The sequence below is a fragment of the Amblyomma americanum genome, chromosome 2 (genome assembly GCF_052857255.1).
Source record: "Amblyomma americanum isolate KBUSLIRL-KWMA chromosome 2, ASM5285725v1, whole genome shotgun sequence".
In the NCBI taxonomy this organism is placed as follows: Eukaryota; Metazoa; Arthropoda; class Arachnida; order Ixodida; family Ixodidae; genus Amblyomma; species Amblyomma americanum.
Window position 1 is genome coordinate 68,056,828 of NC_135498.1, and position 20,629 is coordinate 68,077,456.

The 20,629-nt window shown below is 48.4% G+C and overlaps 1 protein-coding gene across 1 annotated transcript in view; it reads left to right on the forward strand.

The window, feature by feature from the left end:
- IntS2 (integrator complex subunit 2) overlaps window positions 1–20,629 on the forward strand; it is a 51,683-nt gene that overhangs the window by 21,470 nt on the left and 9,584 nt on the right. Inside the window, exons 14-19 of the mRNA XM_077654558.1 lie at window positions 1,594–1,739; window positions 7,590–7,762; window positions 9,068–9,374; window positions 17,539–17,652; window positions 18,548–18,655; window positions 20,485–20,590. Of these exons, the coding sequence (XP_077510684.1) occupies window positions 1,594–1,739; window positions 7,590–7,762; window positions 9,068–9,374; window positions 17,539–17,652; window positions 18,548–18,655; window positions 20,485–20,590 (954 nt within the window). The remainder of the gene's footprint in view (window positions 1–1,593; window positions 1,740–7,589; window positions 7,763–9,067; window positions 9,375–17,538; window positions 17,653–18,547; window positions 18,656–20,484; window positions 20,591–20,629) is intronic.

Here is a 20,629-nt window from a genome sequence, read left to right on the forward strand (position 1 = left end):
TGTGGCAAGCATACGCTTCTGCGCTGTTTTTGTGCTAGCTACTTTAATCCCACACAAGCTTAGTTTGTTAATTCTGCATACTGAGTCTTTTAAGCGGCAAGGGTCAGTAAAGAGTGGATGACAGAAACAAAAGCCTCAGAGCCAGTCAGCACAACCACATCTCAATGGTGGTGGTGGTGGTGGTGGTGGTGGTAGTGGTAGTGGTGTAAACATACAGGTGGGATTAGCCTTACTGAGGCCTGTCGGCAATTGCTTCACGTGAGTCACTTATGTAAGAGATTGCGTCCCTACCACCGACCCATTAGGCCAGTGTTCTCTAAAAACTTCTGTAGTGATGCGACACTAATCGTCGCTCATTTAGGGAGCCCTCAGGGTACACGATGCGTGAAACATCGTCCATAGGAATGTTCAGTCTCCTTAGGCTTTCCAGGAGTGTCTCTCGCTCGGCACAAAAATGTGGGCACACTAAAATGAAATGGTTCACATCACCTTCAACATCACAGTGTACACACATAGGTGAGGTGGCGCGGTTAATCTTGTGCAACCATACCGGCGTATAGACAGAGTTCTTGCGGGCTCGATACAAGAGAGCGGCTCTGTTGCACAAGGCTCGCATAACGTAGGGAGGTGCAAAAGTGGCCAAAGTTCACTAAAGTGTCGCACTACTAGCTGCCTTGCGAAGTTCTCATCCTTTGGGACAGCCACTAAAGATAAATAAGACGGTGCTTTGTGAGCAAGAAGGTCTGCTGTCACGTTGCCAGCGACTCTAATGTGACTTGGTAGTCACTGGAAGCAAACTTGAAATCCTTTCAACTGTAGCTTCCTCAGCCAGGCGAGAACACAGAGGCTAAATTTATCGTCGGTTGTCCCTCGTTGCAGCGCCATAGTGCAGACTTTGAGTCAGACAGAATGATGACTTCCTCCGGTCTGCAGAAAGAGAGACGTTCAAGCAAGCTTGCAATGGCCAATGATTCAGCTGCATCCCGTGCATCACTGCCCGTGTGCTGTGTCTTGCAGCATAGTTTCATTCTTGCTCATTCAGTTGTGTGCGATGAAACTGCACCAACAGCTGGAACAAAATTCGTGTCGCCCATAAGTATCCGGGGCATCGGCATGGGGCAGTTGCATTGAAAGCCGTGATCATGGTCGCAGTCAAACGCTGATGAAGCAGGCAGAGGCAGAGCAGGCACTCTGGCCAATGTGCTGTCACCCTGCTGCGCGCACTACACTTGGGCTGTCAAGATGCCAGCACAGGGTAAAGTACTATAACGCGAGGTGACATTTGTGATGTACTAAGTGGGAATTCACTACAATTGTAATACAACAGTTGAGATTATGTTGCATGAGTTTCTGTGGGAGCTACAGCGGTACTTACTCATGAAATTGTGCTGGCAAGGAAAATGCAGCACCCGGGAGCATAGTAAGAGCAGTGTTTTACTGCATTATGTTTTTCAGGTATGGAGGGAGCAAGTGTTAGTAGATATTTTTTGCATCAAATATTTTTGGGCCAAGCTAACTGCAGCTGGAGGAATGTGAGTGTCGTGAAGCATCCCAGTATTCTCATTGACTGTGCCCCTTTTGTCCGCTGCGCAGCCTTCACACGCCTGCACAAGTGCCCCATAGACCTGATGTCCCAGCTGGATCGCCTGAACACACTGCCGCTGCCCCAGCTGTGGCCATATGCCCAGCCACTCGTCTCCAACCTCTCTCTGCTCCTGGAGGAAGGAAGTCCACGGCAGGCAAGTCCATTTTCTAGGGATAATGCAGTATTTGATTCAAGCTTGGAAGTGAATAGTAATGTTCGAAAACCACGAATACTTTCAAAGTATTCTGAAGCTCAAGAATTCAAGAAAATAAGCTGCTGGATGAAGCATTTCTGACTCTTCCATGTGATCGTACCGCTCTGAATGTCGGCATGGGTCGTGCACACGGCACGGCGGCTTCGTTGACAAATTCGGCATAAGACGACTGCACGGTTTGGTACATCACCGACGAACGTGATGGGACAAAGCCCAGATGCGAAAGCAGACACGTCGGGGCAGGAACTGCACTGCACCTGCCACATGGAAGGCCTGATTGGCAAAGACAGTGAAAAAGATCAGAATCCAGAGCTACCAGCACGACCGAGGCGAGTGCTCCCTCGTCATTGGCTTTCGTAGTTGCGGTGCCGCTGGAAACCAACTTCGAAGCAGGCGATACCTCATTGTTTACACTCTTTGACAGTTGAAATTAGATGAAAGGTGAAACGCCAGTAACTGTGGGCACTGCAATGAGAAAGCCGGCACCGCGAAGCGTTTTGATCAGTCTTTGCTTCGAAGAGTGCTGCCATTTTCTTGTGCTCACGATCTTGGCATAAGAGTACATGTCCCCCAGGCTTCTCTGCCACTTTTTCGCATGTTTAGACGAATATACTCGCGTCATAAATAGTTCCATTTAAACCTGGTCTCTCCAAGGATAGGTGCATTGTGCACCTTTACGCAACAACTCATCTGTCAGTGCAAGAAGGTGTGCTCGCATCTCTTCGCGCCTCCTCCTGGTTTACAGCCGACGACATGCTTCTGCCAAGCAGCGAATGTGCAACGTTGCGAGATTGGTCTATACAAGGACCCGTCCCAGATATTGCGCGTATCGTGTCCTCTTATTACAGTCGACGACCAATTTTTCGGACTCTCTGGGGACCGCGAAACGACCGAAAAATCAGGCAGTCCAGGAAATCAAATTTCACTGAAAAAATTGGCGGTGGTTTAGCTCTGGTTAAACCTGGAGTGACGCGATAGCTCCAGCTGGCCGAGTGGAACTTGCTCAGTTGAATTGCAAAGCCAGTCTTTTGCCGTTCCGTTTCGCTGGGCGTTCCTTCTTCATCTTCGTCCCACTTGACATGGCGCATTTGCACAGCTGTTGCAGCTCGGTTTCGCTAGCACGCCGTGCCGCCGGCAGCAGCAGCTGCTCCGCACCACGTGGTTGGTCACGTGCTGCCGCCACGGTCACGTGGCACTGCCACGGTGAAGGCTCGAAATGCTACCTGTAATGTAGCTATCGCTACAAAATTACGAACTTATTACCAATATGCTGGAGAAAGGGGTCACTTGTATTGCACACGTTCTAAAGCTCCTCATAACTAAATTTCGCTGCGCGACATGTACACAGACGACAGGCGGCGACCGTTTTCACGAGCTCGGCCTAGCTGTGCTCCCCTTGGCATGTCGCCAATGAACGCATGGGTTGGGACAAAGTCTAAACAGGAAAGCGAACATGCCCCTATGGGAACTGTGCTGCACCCACAGTACGACGGGCCCAGAACGAGAACGCGAAGATGGCGAAACAATAAGAACCAAAAAACAACTGAAGTAAGCGCTCCATTGGCGTTGGCTGTCATTAGGCCTACCGACTAAAGCCAAAATCGGCATTGTATCTGGCGATATGCACTCTGTGGTGGCTTGCGTATAATTAGAGGCATCTTGCTTGCCATCGAAATGCCAGTTGTTTACGGTTTTACGATAGAAAAGTCAGGGTTGTGGTGCGTTTTGCCGCGGGTACATTGACCTCGCTTTGAAATGCACCACCATTTCCTCCCGCGCTTGCCGTTTCTGTGAAGCCGTACGCCTCCCACGCGCTTCGCTGCTACCTCTTTCCATATTCGGGACAAAAGACTCGGCACAGATCAGTTCTGCGAACTCTGACTACTGTTCAAGTTCGTGCGGCGGAAGACATTCAAGAACAGTACGTAGTATTCGAAACCACGCGGGCACAATGTGCAGACTCACCCAGAATTTCAGCATCGCAAGTTAAGAGGCTCCCTTTAAGCTTGAATTTCGTTTTGTTTGATCAAGTTTTCGACCTCTCCTGCAGTTTGAATTAATGAGGTCTCACTGTACACATTATATTGCGGCTTGGGTATAGGCCTTATGCGAAATGTGCTGCCATCTAGCGGCCGCCGCGCACAGCCCACCATGTTGGAGGATAGCCTCTGAAATCGCAACATGTGCATGTGTACGCAAGTCGCGCACGCTCGAGTTTCTTCTTGCTCAAGATACCCACATATTGTTCTCTGCCCTGCTGTACACCGAAGGGGCACAAGGGCACCCAGGAAAAGAGGTAAGGGCACCTGATTTGAGTGAATTTCTATTTTTCGACCGTGATCACTGACATCCGCAACATAAATTTGCGGAGCCATTGCCACCTGTTGGTCAAGAGCATCGCGCGACTTGTTCCTTTATCGCTAGGTCGCAAAAGAAATTAGGAAGCAAATATTTTGTAGGCACCAAGAAAATAGCATAGAAAAGCTGTTTTTTTACTGCTGTTCAGGTAAAGTGCTGCAAATATCTGCCTCGCAAGGTGCAATCGGGATTCGTTGTATTGGTGCGGGCCGCGACTTGTCTCAAGTGCGGCAGCTACCACTCTCCGACACAGCGGTTTCACGCGTGGTTAGTTTGTGACCGAATGTTTGTTGTGCTTTAAACAAGGCTAATGACGGGAATATAGGCGAGTGCAAGTGGTTAGCCTGAGCGCCCGTCGCACGAAGTGTTTGCGCTGCAGCAATCATTTCTGTTCTCGTAACATGTCTGATCGTCCGACCTTTCGTGCACATTGTTCAGGGTAAAATCGTGGAGAGATGATTATTTGGGGAGCGACGGCTTGCATGCAAGTAGCGGTTTCATCCTGCAGCACATCGCAAGCTGCGTCTGCTACCTGGCCGGTGTGGCCACGCAAATTTTTTGCTCTGCTTGAGCACCTCTCAACACTGCCCACAAATATGAGCAGTAGAACTGTCACCGAGCAGCTATTAGAAAAAGAAAGGATATTGCCTGGTTTAATTGACATTATAAACAATGTGTGGTCACTTCCCTTCAGTGGCGGTGACTGGTGGCTCAGTGGTCATGGTGTTCGGTCCGAAAGACGCATGGTTCGATTCCTGCCGCGGTGGTCACATTTTGATGGAGGCGAAATAGGTACTAGAGGGCCTTCAGACATGAGCGTTAAATTTACTATCTCTCACCTATGGCGCTGTACAAATGCACAAAAAACATTACCACGGCAGCAGCTCCCTAAGCGGCAGGCCCGCTCGCAAAATGAATCAAACAAAATAAAAGCTGATCCAAACTAGACCTAAATTCGCGCAACATTTTTAGCGGCAAATGAAAACTACTTTCCTCGTGCATTTCGTCTTTAGCATCGGCAGGCAGACATATGACTCCGTGCAAAACTTGTAGCTCCGAATGTGTTTTGGAAGCGTAATAAGTCTCTGCAAAGTTACTTGGAGACCTAAGCAGCACGGATAGGACAACTGACCACCCATCACTCAGTTTTACAGTCTCATTTTCCACGAAATAGGACTTTTCGACGAGCACACGCTGTACAAAAGCTATCGCAGGACGCGCTTCAAGCCAGAGCAGAGGAGGCACTGGCCACAGTCATCCTCCAGCATGGCAACGTTCCACCGGTTTTGCTTTTCTCCAAGAGATGGCGGTAGTTTTGCATAAGGCCTATTGGCAGCGAGTGCGAATGAGGCCCGAAAAATAGAGCAGTCAGTTGCGGTGCGTCTGAAATTTCAGGCGCTCTTGTACATTAGCTCTATGAGCCACGTTGTGGTGCTGTGAAAAAGTCTGAATAATCAAGCACACCCGAAAAATCAGGCGTCCAAATTTCTGGTCGTCGGCTGTAGTATATATGGTGGCATGCCACGTGCCACTTTTGGCATGTGCGTGGTGTCTTTACTGACATTTTTTGACTTTTGTGTAATGGACGACTCGGGCCATAGCTTTCTTTGCCAGTGGTACTATAATGCACAATCACACGTGCGCCAAGGTGCTGTCAAGTGGCCGTACACCATGCTAATGAGGTTGCAGAAATTGCGGCATCAGATGCGGTGCATCCGAAATTTCAGTGTCTGAAAAATGTCGCAGTAGCTTTTATATTTAAAATCAGCAGCATGTAAAGAATCGCATGGCAAGGGCTTGAGACTATGATACTTAAGGCACTTCTGCTTATTGCTACTTGAACATTGCCTAACGCAAGTTTGAAAGCATTTATTTTATTCTGTTTCATTTTTTATTTCATTTGCCTTAGTGAATTCTGTTAACCTTGTCTTTCAGCATATGCTATTGGGACCTAAGGAATTGTCTCTTTTTCTTTTAATACTACATTTCGAGTTACAAACTATTCGCTTTGATATGAAAATATTCACTTCACTTTGCAGCTATTCGAACAAGACAACTATTTGCTTCGTATCCGCTTCAAACTGAAAATTCACTATATGTGCATGTGCCTAACATTTTCCCTCTGCTGCTTTGGTTTTTTTCTTGCTTGTTTTGCCTGCATTTCTGTGTTCGTATGCTTTTTAGCATAGATCTTTGCAGTAATTCTGGTAAATATGTTGTCTGGTTCCTTGGTAAGTGTTTTCGGCATAGCAAGGGGCTACAGTTTTACTCCAAAATTCACTTTGCATTGCTGTGACTGCTTAAGACCCCTGCCTTTGATCTGGGTTCAATATAGCCATTGCTGCTGCTTTTGTATCTTGGTGGTTCTAGAGCTGCCGTTAGCCAGATTCCCTCACTGTTACGAACAGTACACAGCAGCAGAGAAAGCAGGCGGAACAAACATAGTGAACTGTATCTAATCCAGCAGTAAGCAGCTAGTGCACATGGATAGAAAAAAAAAAAAAACACAGTCGCTCTGTGGGCTCTTGTGAGCGTCCCACGGCGCCTCTGACGGTGTGCAACCCCCAGCACAGGATTCACATAAGGAGTGAGAGAGCCTGAGAGAAATTAACGGGCAAATTTGCAGTATTTGTAGTTTGGTAAAGTGTATTTCAACACCCTTTAGCTATCTCAGTTGCATCTCATTACATTCAGACTTCTTTATGGCGAACAGGTAAAAAATTTCAAAATAGCCGAAATTTGTAATGTAAAATTTTGTCAGAAATGCAAGTAAGAACAGCTTGATTGAGTTAATGATAGCATGGCAACTAAAGCGACTCTTATTAGAGAGTAGGGAGAAACCGTTTACAGTGTTTTACCACTATTTCAAAGGCGTTCGCGAAGATTTTTGACGCCGCGAAAATTCGAGCACCAAACGCCAAATAGCTCGGCTTCCCCGCACAGCACCTCCAGCATGCTGCGGCGGCAGTCAAACGTCAGCTGGGGTGGCTTCTCTGCATTACAAAAGTGTCGAGTGGAAAATGTTTCATGAGAACGAAATCTGTAGCACCATCTCTGTGACAGCCAGCAGGAATGTACGATGGTTACTGCTGCCTCCATTTACTGTCAACGGGTGTGAGAGGTGCAAGCGTGCCATCTGCTTGCCTGGCTATGAACCTTCCGTGCTGCTACATCTTTCGTGGCACTGTTGGCAAGTGTGAGGTAAATTAAAGAGCTTTAGCAGAGCGTGATCTGGTACCACTGCCACAATCCTCTTGTGCAGGCAGCCAACTGCGCCTGAACAGTGAGGTATGCACCCCTTGGGGCCATCTGCGCATGTGCAGATGCTTCCCGCGGAAGCGGATTGCGCTGTGCTAAGACTCTGTCCTGAGGTGTTTTGCACGTCATTTGGGACGATTTTTGCAGTTAGTAATTGCCTTGGCTTGTCATCAGGTCATGGAACGAACCAAACAGGTGTGGTGGCGGCTGAACGAGGTGTTTCCTCGACGGCTGTGGGTTCTGACAGCCAACGCTTTGCGGCTGCCTTGTCGGGTGCGGCCCCTCACCTTGGATGACCTTGTCTTGGACCCGCTGCATGTCCTACGCTGCGACACTCGTGTCTTCAGGCAAGTTTCAGTTGCAATGTTTGCCACTTGACCTCAGTGTCGCCATTGCTTGCATATGCTGCAGGGCCGCTAAATCTGTCTGCCTTAGGAAATGACCTTGTGATAGGCAAGTGATGTTACAAAGCTTCTGAATTCTCCAACGTTGCCCCCGTTGAAGCTCATATATTTGTGATCTCTATGTGGCTAAGGATGGCTGTGGTCGACCTTGATGTAATGAACTTGCTAATGTTCCACTGATCAGTACTACAAATTAAAAAAAAAGAAATATTTCCTTATGGTCCTTGGTTTCGTTGACTACATGCTTCCTTCATATGTGTGTCATAACGAGCCCCTCATTTTCCTTCCCTTTTCTATGCAGACTATTTGTTAGCTAGTGCTGCATTACTCGAAATTCGGCCTAAAATCGCGAAAGTTTCAAGGCGGTGAAACAGACAAACTGCCATAAGAGGAACGCCTGTGATCACAACAAGTGAACGCAGTTGACACGCCGCACTGTGCTCCAGTGCTGTCAGTACCTCTAGGTGGCAGAACGCAGCAGTCCCTGCAGCTTATGCTTGTGTAACATCACACCACGAAGAACTAAAACATTTGGTGCTATGAAAAAAAAAACAACGAAAAGAAGACTTGGGATGGGAAGCGTACACCCACCACCTCCACTCGGTTGCTCGAATTATACTTGTACTAACAATAGACACGTGTCGGGAGTGGGGACAGCGGAGAGTGCAGGTGATGCGAAGTGAAGAATCTACTTCCTAGGGCAACGACAGCTGGGCTGACCGAGAGATGGGACATGCGGGAAGAGGCGGATGCCTTCAGCTTTCTTGCCTGTCCTAACGCCTTCCCTTACTTGGTTCACCAATAAAGTTTTTGCCTACCTATTAATGCAGTCTCGCTGGTCCGTGGCTGGGTGAGTAGTGTCAACCCGGGAGTCGTGCAGGTGCACTTCCCCGAAGCTTAAACTGCGGCACACGCCGCATCTGTTCGTTCCCTCACGCCAAGACAGGCACACACATGCGCACAATATTAACTGTACATTTACTCTCTCGCTAGTGGGAAAAAAAAATGGGACAAAGAACTCATATGTGTTTATTCCGAAATGTTTTGTGATTACAGTTACCGGTTGCCCTCAAGCACTTGTGTCATGTGCCTCCCATGTCCATGTCCTGTATCTGTGGGTTGCACAAGACCTTCAGGCATCTGTGAGAATTTCATATGCTACACAGGCTAGCTTGCGTCCAACCATTTTTGCAACCTGACATGATCTGTGGCTTCTTTATGCTGATTTGCATTCCATACTGTGTACAGGTGTGCCCCCGTGCTGGAGCTAGTGCTGCACATGCTGCGCGCCCTGCTGGCAGCCTCACGCACCCACCTCAGCCACCACCAGTTGGAGCACCCCATTGTGACTCCTCCCTCTGCACCCCCCATACTGCAGCCTCCTCTGCCCCTGGCTCCACAGAACTCTGGGCAGGCAGGGGCAGTGCCACCTGACAAGTGCTGCTCCGAGGCTGAGAAGGATCGCGAGGAGCTGCGGTTGGCCCTGGTGGCCGCCCAGGAGAGCGCTGCTGTCCAGATCCTGCTCGAGTGCTGCCTGCCCACAGACGCCGAGAAGGTTGGGATCCCCCTTCACACAGTCATACACTGTTCTTTTAGGGTCTGTGCAATTGGTTACATCCAAATCAATGAGCATATACACTTCATATGTATATTGCTCAGGCACATGCATAGGTAAACTACAGTAAAACCTTGTTAACATGTACCTCATGGGACCATAGAGAAACTATGCACAAAGCAGCAGTATGCCTTAACTAAAAATAGCTTAAATACTAACCTAAGTATGCCCGAGGATTAACCTGTTCTGTCTGTCACAGAGGCAGGCGACCTTGCAGCTACCAATGCAGCCTCGAAGGCACTTAAACGAGGTCTCAGCTTCTTCGTTAGGCCCTGTCTTTGAGTGAACAGGTCGAACATATTCAGCATGCGTGCAGTTTTTTCAAAGTTAGGGCCTGGGCTGTCTTCAGCTTTCTCATTGCTGTCGCTTGCACTGGCCGATGTGTCACCAGCTATAGACGCAACAGTGTCGCTATCAGACGGCACTGGAGAAGTCTCAACTACACTGTTTACAGTCGAACCCGGATATATCGAACCCGCATATTTCGAATTATTGGCTATATCGAACACACAGATTACCCCCTTGAAAATACTATGTAAAAGTATAGGACAATTGCGTAGTATATCGAATTCCATTTTCGTCGGACATTCGATATATCGAACGGCGCGCTGCGCCGCGCCCCTGGAAGGTGCGCTTTTCCCAAAGACATTCGTGTCCGGTCCTGAGAGGTAAACTTTTCCGCAGAGTCAGTCAGCAGGCTCCTCCTCTGCGCATGCGCGGCCGTCGCCTAGCGACGGAGACGGAGAGCCTTTCCCCCGTTCTTGCGCCCCACCGGCGCGAGCTCTCTCGCTCCTCCTCTACCGCCGGCGTGTGCATTGGGCAAGGGCATTGGAGCTCATTGAAGAGAGCGCGCGGCATGGAGACGCGGCAACGTTTCCAAGCCACGCTTCCTGGGAAAAGGGAGAGAGAGAGAGTGAAGGGTCGGCACGGTCGCTCGTGGGCCAGGGGAGACGAGAGAGCCAGAAAGGGCTCAAAAAACGAACATAGCGCCTTCGACGGCCGATCTTTTTCCCCGCTCTCTTCTTTCTTTTCCCTTTGTCGTTCCTTCGCAGCCCCGTTGACTGTCGCTCGAACAGGCTTCGCTCGGACTGCTCCATCTGCACATCGTGCGTGTTGTTGTGCGTACCTCTGTTTCAACGTGCCGTGTGTGATTGCAGTCATCTGGTGAGCTATGGCATCTGCGGACATAAAAAAGAGGAAGAATCTGGACTTTGCAAGAAAGCTTGAAGTAATCCGGCGTGTCGAGAATGGAGAAAAGAAGTCCTCCGTGGCAGACGCATTCGGCATTCCGCGGAGTACATTAAGTACGTTGTTAAAGAACAAGCAGGACATCAAGCTTAAAGCAGGTGAGGAAAGTCGCTCGGGAGCGTGTCGTGTGCGCCCTGCTGCTTTTGACAAAGTGGAGAAGGCACTCTACACGTGGTTTCTTGAAATCCGAGCGAAAAATATTCCCGTGGATGGCCCGACCTTAATCGAAAAGGCCAAATGGTTTGCTATGGCTCTTGGCGAAGAGAACTTTTGCGGTGGCACTGGATGGCTGCAACGGTTTAAAAACCGCCACGGCATTGTAGGAAAGGCCATTTCAGGCGAAAGTGGGGCTGTCAGCAGCCAGGAGATGCAGCAGTGGCTTTCTGAGGAGTGGCCGAAGATCACTGAGAAGTTTTCGCCTGCAGAAATCTTTAATGCAGACGAAACTGGTCTCTTTTGGCAAATGTTGCCGAATAAGACACTCGCTCTTCGTGGAACCACATGCCACGGTGGTAAAATGAGCAAAGTGCGTGTGTCGGTGCTGCTTGCAGCCAACATGGACGGCTCGTGCAAGCTACGGCCATTCGTGATCGGGAAGAGCAAGTCACCGCGCTGCTTCAAGAACTGTAAACAGCTTCCCGTCCGCTACGGCTGTAATAGGAAGGCCTGGATGACACGTCAACTTTTTGTTGAATGGCTGCAGGCTTGGGACGCTGAGTTGGGCAAGTTGGGCCGCCGAGTTTGCCTTCTGGTAGACAACTGTTCGGCCCATCAAACAACTTGCAAGCTGCAGCACATCGAATTGAAGTTTCTCCCGCCGAACACCACAGCGAGACTGCAGCCCCTCGACCAGGGTATCATAAAGGCATTCAAGGTAGGCTATCGGAAGCGACTTATTCAACGGCTCCTCATAAACCTCCGCATGGGAACCGATCTCAAGATTGACCTGCTTGGCGCGATCCAGATGATTACCGGCGCTTGGGGCGACGTGAAGCAGGCCACAGTAGCCAACTGTTTTGGCAAGGCAGGCCTTGAAGTGGCTAGAGATGAATGTCCGGAAGCTTCAGATGACGATGAGTGCTTGGAGGACGCGTTCCGCGACTTGTCCAATTTTTCCGGCACCGTCCCGCCCGAAGTTACTGTTGATGACTTCATTAACGCTGACAGCAAAGTTCAAGCGGTAGCCGACCTCGCTGATGAGGACATTGTGGCCGGAATAGCTGGCGTTCAAGACAGTGATTCCAGCGACAACGAGGGCAACTGTGTTTTTGAAGAAACGCGTCCGTGCACAGCCACTGAACTGGCGTCAGCGTTCAGCCTGATTCGGCGCTGTTGCGGCGAAATGGAAGGCACTGGGCTCTCGCACCTAGACAGTCTCGAGAAGATTGAAACTAGTGTTTTAAACTTCATTTCCCAGAAGAAAAAGCAGCCCAAAATTAGTGATTTTTTTTCCGTGAAATAAAGCGCTTTCATATTGTGTGCACATGCTATGTGATTCGCGGCTGTTCCAATTGGTAAGCCACAATTTTTTATGATCGCGAGTGCTTTTTTGGCCTATATCTGTATATCGAATTTTCGCTATATCGAACTATTTTCCGATCCCCGTCGAATTCGATATATCCGGGTTCGACTGTATGCCTCTAAACACACAGAATGTGACAGTTTCTACAATGCTTTCCCGCTAAAAAATTTTTGCAAAGAGCCCTTCAGTGGCGGTCAGCATTTGCAGACCTCATTGTGAGGCACACTGGGAAGTGATGTCACTTGGGAAGCAGTAGATGGGGGGAGCTGATGATCTGTGGCAGTGCCAGTAACGCGAAATTGCAATGAGACAAAGCCAAATCACTGCCTTGTAGCAATGCCAGTCAGTCAGCAACAGGGCAGATGCAGCTGCAGAATAGGGAGGGATACGACAGTTCACTGCACAGCCAGCCGCAACAGCTGCACACAGTTTGCTGTAGCCAGCCTAAACACCCGGGCTGCGCAGTAGGCGAGTCGCATGATAATGATAAGCGATAGCTGTGGCAATGGGCACATGTGTGTAGCCTGGGCTGGGACTGCTCGAATATTGGCACCCCTGGCGATGGGAGAGAAGAGTGCATCCTGCAAGGTCTTAAAGGTGCTCTCTGCCCGGACTTTTCAGCAGCTGCGAGCATATGGTTGTTGAGTACTGTGCCGTATCAGCATCTGCGTATTGCCACGATCTGTGCGTTAGGAGCACCAGTGGAGCTTGTATTCAATGTGCGCTTAACTCATGGATGCTTTACGAGAAACTGCTGTATTGCTTTCTCCAAGGCTTTATCATATTTGCTCAATTCTAAGCACTCCTCTTTTTTTTTTCATGATCGTTGTGCCCAAAGTGGGGAGGGGTTGCTTAGATTCGAAAAATCTAAAATGAAGCCCCTCCTTACCTTGGCGATATCTTGACGAGCTGGGTACGAGAAACAACGTTTTATTTGCAAGATAACATTACAAACAAACTTGCTGACTACTTCTAGAAGTTGTGGATGTTGGCCCTTGCGTGGTCCGACGAACTTCTTATGTCGCAGTGCTTTTGAAAATCTGGTCCCGCTGCTTCCTCCACCTGATGACGCGCGCTCAGTCCATGTCGAATTCCGTGCCAGCACAGTGGTTTCCGTTGTCTTTGGCAAACGTGATTACTATTTGCTTGAACCTCAACGTTCTTTGAACTTATGCTGACTTCCTTAGGACTGTCAAACAACTGACACCAAACAAAACAACAGTGTGCCCGCGAAACCTAATCCTGCTGAGCGTCGCTGCTTCCAGGCTCATGTGACAACATGCTGGTAGCATCATCGGGGTCATCTGTAATGTGCTTTCAGCTGGATTTTGGCATTTCATGCTGCCATCTGTCATGTGGTTTCGGATCGCAGCTACACAAGAAGCCAGAGATTGTGCCGCGGATGCCGCACCGCCACAACACTCCCACCGTTCTGCCTCGACGACAGAGTGAGCAAGCATGCTTGGCGGCTTGGCTCCACGCTCTTCCTTGCAAAAAAAAAAAGGGGGTTCTTAGATTCGCGTACAAACTTTTTTCAAAATCTTTCTTGCGAAAATGAAGCAGTGGGTGCTTAGAATCGTGAAAATATGGTGTTTCTCTCTTTGGCATCGCTAGTGTGTTTGGAAGTTACAGGTGGGTGGATAAAGGTAGGCAACTTAGGTAGGTAAGGTTTCAAGAGGTACTGAGGACAACTCCTTCCCGTTTTCGTTCTTAGTACCGTATAAACACGTGTAAGGACCGCACTTTTTTTCCCAGATTCGGAGGGCAAATTTCGGGGTGCGGCCCATACACGCGATTTTCGAAAAAAAATTTTTTTTTTTCAAGTGAAAGCAATTCAATCTGGAATGCGCGGCATTTATTTACCATTCAGGCATTACTCACGGAGTCTTCAGACTCTGAGCTGGTGTTGTGTTCAGGTAAATGTTCAGCCCACAGAAAGTCGTCTTCGGTCCCGTCTAAACTGTTTGAAATTCCGGTCACTTTGAAACTCCGGGTTACAATGTCGGTCGACACGGAATTTCACGTGGACAAAATCCATCCAAGCACAGTCGCGAGCGGTGCCCTCTTAAGCCGCCCTGTCGGCATCTCATCGTGATTGCCATTGGCCATCCGTTCCGAATACTGCCTTCGAAATTCAACCTTAAAAGGCCGATTGACGCTTACATCCAGGGGTTGCAGCATGCCGGTGAGGCCGCCCGGTATCACGGCCATGTCTGTGCAGATACCGCGCAGACGTTCCTTAACCGTACCCGTCAAGTGACCGCGGAAGCTGTCCAAGACGAGGAGCGATCGTCGGGCCAGCATGGCGCCTGGGCGCTTCTCCCAAACGCTTTTTACCCAGTCGAGCACAAGCTCATCGTCCATCCAGCCCTTTTCTTTGGCGCGAACTACAATTCCCTTGGGGAAAACGCCTTTAGGAATCGTTTTTCTTTTCAGGATGACATGGGGGGCAGCTTCCGCCCGTCCGCGGTGACGCACAGCATAACGGTACACCGTTGGCGCTCCGTGCCGGTTGTCCGCACGAAAACACTCTTCTTTCCTTTCAGTTAAACTGTGCAGCTCTCGGGACAGTCGAACCACACGGGGGTCTGGTCGGCGTTCGCTATCTGCGAAAATATATAGTTGGGCTCACGACGCAGACCGATGACATACTTCTGAAAGCTGAGCACCTTGTCGGTGTAGTCGGGGGGGCAGCTGCTGGCACAGCGTAGTCCTTCGCCGAAATGATAGGCCCTTCCTCTTCAGAAATCTTCGTACCCAGCCGGCACTAGCCTTGAAGTCCTCTTGCGGTATGCTTTTAGCACGCGCCAAGGCTTGTGCCCTCACGCGCAGCATGTCCGTTGTCAACGTGTAGCCGTTGTTCCGCACTTCCATTGAATAGCATAGCAGCTCTTCTTCTAGCTCAGGAAATTGGCATGGCTTGCCTCGGAAAGCGCGCTTTTTGGAGCTGGTATTCTTCAACGCATCCCTTTGTCCACACCACCGTCGGACACACTTCTCGTCCACGTCAAATTTTCTGCCCGCGGCACGCTTGCCGTGTTCGAGAGCGAACTCCACTACTTTCAGTTTAAAGCCCGCTGTGTAGCTGTTGAGGTGCTTGCCCATCATGCAACAGTGACAATGCTCGGAGGCAGTTCATGAAAAAGTGAAGAACGACAGCACACGAGAGCAACAACTATGCCGAGCGACCACGCTAACACAACCACCAAAAAACGCATGCTGTGACAGCCAGAACAGAACAAAGTTAGACCTGGCGACACCGATGCCGATATGGATAGCGGAAGTACAGTAGCAGAAGCTCGCGGCAGAAGAAAAGATGATGATGATGACCCGCGGCCTCGGGCGCCATCCATGGGCGGCACCTCGAAGCTCCTGTGCGCATGTATTTCGAAGGCTATTCTTGCATGTTTCCTGGAAAGTTTGGGTGCGGCCCTTACACGGATTTTTTTTCTTCAAATATTTCCTTTGGGAATACGGGGTGCGGCCCTTACACAGGTGCGGCCCGTACACGCATTTATACGGTAACTGGCCCTTTTAACATCGTTATAGCGAACTGGTAAAAAATCGTAACATAATTCAATATAGCCAAAAATATAGCCAAAAACTCGTGCCGGAGAAGTTAAATTCAGTCAGCAAAAGAACGGCAGCTGGGAGAGACTTCTTCCGTAGTTTTACCACTGTTTCGGAGCCGCTCACGGCGATTGTGGAGGCCGCAGAAAAATGAGCGGCAGACGCTTGTAAGGTTCGCTTCACTGGTGAGCACCGCAGTACGCGGCAGTGGCAGGTTAAATGCCAATTAAGGTGGCTTCTTCACACTATAGCTGCATCGCATAAAAAATCCGGACACCAGGACCAAAGCTATCACCGTTTTCACCACCTCCGCTTTGTGACAGCTGACGGAAGCAGAGGATGGCAGCAGGAAAGCTACAACAACCAACCATGTCGCTAGTTCCGGAGCACTATCGTGAGATACGTGAGGCACAAACGGGTGCCATCTGCTTGGCTACCTGCTGTTCTCGCCGCTGTGTCCTCTGTGGCGCTGTAAAACGTGAATGCTTGGCACTCCACCACCAGTCACCCACGCAGTGAGGCAAAGCCTCCTGCCTGCCATCTGTATGGGCACAGCTTGGCACTCGGCATTTTGATATATCCGTTTTATGGCAAACCACGTTTGATATATAATGTAAGAAATGCATGTGTTTGTTTAAAATATTTAGGAACAGAACAGTTTGTTATAGCCAATAATTCATAATATTCATGTTTGTTGTAACGAGGTTTGACTGTATCATCTTTGTCGTTAGAACGTGGTAATCTGCCAGTACAAAATAATTTCAGTTTGTCCTCAGTGTCCCTTTAATGATTTTCTACAAATACTCTGATAGTTTCATTGCTTATCTATTTTATGTTTTTAATGCGATCGCATTGAGGCTCCTGTGTCGCAGAAAAGCCAGCGTTGGTGTCGTTGGTCACAAGCAAAAAATCCACGAAAAAATCCCCAGATAAGCAACCGAGGTGGCAGGTGAGCCAGCTAGGTTTCATGACCTTGTGACATCATCACAACCTTCCCACGGATTCTGAACAAACTGCCCACTGTGTCAGGTGGCAGTTAACTTGATGATTGGTCGCAAAAGGTTGCTCAGGGAGAGCAACCTTTGTCTCACAAGCCCCACCGGTGGCAGCACCTGCCATCGCAAGACACTGGCGCATCGCTTAACCGCTGCACCAATGTGCCAGGAGTGGTATGAGGTCTCCCAGCAATCTAGGAATGTAAAGTAGAGAATGACTAATTCCGCATGTGTGGGCATTAACCCATAAACACTATAGTGTCATACCCTTTAAGAGGAACTTAAGTGTCTTTTTTTTTTTGTACTTTGAGTTAATGAGGGTTTACTGCACCTTCAAAATCTGGTGCCTTGAAGACCATAATGGCACTGCAGGCTGGAGAAGTGGCTTGAAGGGCATGAAGCTATGGTGACAGTTAGTTGTTTTCATAGTTCACATATTTTTTGGGGTCCCCAGTGTTATTCACTTTTGGCTGCAAATTTTTCAGGTGCTTCTTTTTTTTTGTGTAAAGTTTAAAAAGATGCCTGACACAGTAAATTTAATGCGTTACACATTTCTCACTGGGGAATGGTCGACATGTAATGGTGTAGTCCATCACGCCTAAATGGACTGGTGTCATTGAAGTGCTAAGGCAGTGTGTGCGGCCTTTGTGCAAGTGCGCACTGCTCTTAGCTTCATGCAGGAACAGCTGCATTTGTGTAGTGTTCAGATGGGTTGCCGTGTGTCCTGCTTTTGATAACTTATTGCTGAATGACCCTTGTTCCTGTGCAGAATGCAAGCGATGGCTTCCTAACCGATCTTCGGGAGGTGCGCACTTTGGTCTGCACCCACCTGCACCAGATGTTCATCGCCGACCCCAACTTGGTCCGACTGGTTCACTTTCAGGTCTGTTGGTGGCATCAGTAAATGCTGTTTGGTATCAGTCACATCATCTGCATGCTATACTCTCTCTTGGTTCCATTTCTTGCTTACCCTGCCTATGGTCGCGAATTTTAATACCACGGTCCTATGAATGAACCCTGCGTGGGCTTCTAAATGAGGTCCGTGCAGTATCTTTCTCTTGCTTTGTTTTGTATCTTTATTTATTTTCTGCAGCGTATTTTGCACAGACTCAAACTTTGTGGCAACAGGTGCAAGGAGCTTGCATTACTTTTTCGTGATGTCAAGGAATGCAATGACGGTAAAATTATCATCTTTCCTATTGCCTATCATAGAACTTAAGTTACAGGCATTTTTTTAAGTTGCACTCTAGAAACAGGGATACAAATTTTTCTTCTAGTTTCTGAAAGGGCGGCTTCAAAACCTCATAACTAGACTTCTGTGGTAGGCAGGATGATAGTTTTACCCTTGTTGCATTCCTCTATGTCAAGACAATTTACTGGCATGCATTTCAGCAATTTTTTTATTAAATGGTCTCTCCAAAAGACTGCCATAAAATATTGCATAAGTGCACAACGACTTGTTTTACATGAAATTAAATGACATATTTGGAATCAGCACAGAAAAATACATGTTCTCTAAAGATTGCATAATTGTGACCTCATTAACACAGAACATCAATATCTGTTCTTAACTTGCCATGCCATATAGTTTCCTTGACTTGTCCCTGAACCAGGAATACAAGAGAGCATACATAGATACACCTCTCTGATATGCTAACAAAGGTGTATCTGTGTATGCTCAGACAGACATAACCCTCAGGGCATTAGTGGTTAGAATTCATTACAGCACTTATTTCAGCACCTTTATAGCTCTGACTTTGCCGTTTTTGTTTACGCAGGGCTACCCCAGCGAGCTCTTGCCTGTGTCGGTGTCCCTCATCCCGTCCATGCACATTTGTCTAGATTTCATCCCAGAGCTCCTCAGTCAGCCCCACTTGGAGAAGCAGGTAGTACAATACGTTCCTAACACTTTTTGTTTTTCTAGTCTTCAAGAGATGTGCTCATTTCAGGAACCAGTGGTCACAAAGCACTTCTTTTTATGTATCCGTGACTGTAGAAATGCAGCAGCGGCCCGTGTGCCAAGTATGGACGATAATGGGCCCAAATCCTGTTGCCACTGGAAACCCACCGCTTCTCTTTAGCACTTGCCTCGAGCATCGCCTGATCAAAGGCTCAGCTTTCTCAGTGGTAAAACTTGTGAAAAAGGTGCCGCTCAGTGTCTGGTATTAGAGTGTCATTGGATTGAAACTAGTCCTGAGGCGCTGCCAGATCCTAGTGAGCCCATTTTGGGTGTCAGTGAGGCTGTACCGGTTCATATGTAGGCACACTGGAGAGGCTTACTGAGCAACCAGGAAAAGCACTGCCTCGCTTGAAGGAGCTTGTATCAGGCGGGATGAAATGCAGTAGCCACAGGGTTAGGAGGCTTGACTCAAGCCTTAGCTTGAAGAGAAAATGAAAAATCACAAAAAGCAGGTCAGCCTGCTATTAAAGAGGGAAGAACAGCATCATTTCGGGCTTTTGCTTAGGAACGTATATTACGGCAACATGAGCAAAATAACGAGTGTGCAGTTGAAGTACGTGACCCAGGCAGAAGAGTGGCAATCCTCTGGCAAGTTACCATGTTTTTTTACTTATGCAGTCAACTGAAAACTGGTTCGAATGAAGTAGACTCTCTATGGTACGATCCCAGTTGATACGAATTTCGAAATGATACGAATTCGTAGAATGCCCTGTCCCGAGTGCATTGTGTGCAGTGAGCAGAAATTCAGATGTTACGAACAGCCCCCCACCCCCACTGCGAATGACACGAACGTGCAAGTCGTTCAAGCACCAAGTCCTTGCTGCCTGTAATTACCAACACTGCAATCAGCAGTCTCGCAGTGTGCACTGCGAGCAGACCGCACATCGTGAACTCTGTGAGTTAGCAGTTGTACATGGCCATAAGTAAACCCTGTCAGCCGAAAACAGATTTGTGTAAATTCTGCATATAAATTTTGTTCATTTTGAATGATACAAATATTTTTCGTGACCCCTTGAGATTTGTATGATCAAGATTATCAATGATCAAAAATTAAGGCAAGCCTCTAAAATATGCATGATGCTGCAGGGATTTGATTCAGATGAAGTGGAAGTTTAATTTCGGTGAGTTGGAATTAATGCGGCTCCACTTATATGTGAGTGCATGATTTCAGGCAAATAGGGTAGGTGCTTTACGCCAGTCTGCTAGTGCAAAGCAGCTCCACCCTTTGGTCACTTTCTTGTGGCAGACCTGCTAAATCTGCTTCGCGACACTTCCTGTGTCATTTCCTTCACCAGGTTACTTACATTCGTCGTAGAACAAAGGTTTCTCCCATTAAGCTCCAAATGGAATCCCTCTGTAACCCTAGGGGTCCATCAGGTATTGGTTCCCCAGATTACATGCTCTACCTATAATTATTTCCTCTCCTTGATTTTAGCTAGAATATCATTAACGAGTGTTTGTTCGCCAACCCATGCTGCCATCTTCCCGATCTCTTAAACATTGTTCCTATCACTTCCCATCTCGTGCATCACTGTGCAGTCCTCGATTAATTTTCAATGGTTTTTGCTGGGCTCCAGTACTGCCATTGTCAGTGAGCTTCCAATTTCTGTTACAATGACCATACTTTGGAAAATTGTACTGTTCAGTGAATTTGTTGCTACAGATAGTAAGTTTATTCACGATGCATTACAGTGCTTTCTGACTGACTTCTGTTTTGCTCCCCCCCCCCCCCCCCCCCCTCCCTCCCTCTCTCAGGTGTTTGCCATTGAATTGGCATCTTACCTGTGCCTGCAGTATTCCATTGCCAAGTCCCTCAGCATTGCCCGCCTATGCATCAATGTTACGCACACCTTGCTAGGAGGTAAGTCACATTCTGTCCGCTTTACTGTGCGGACTGGTG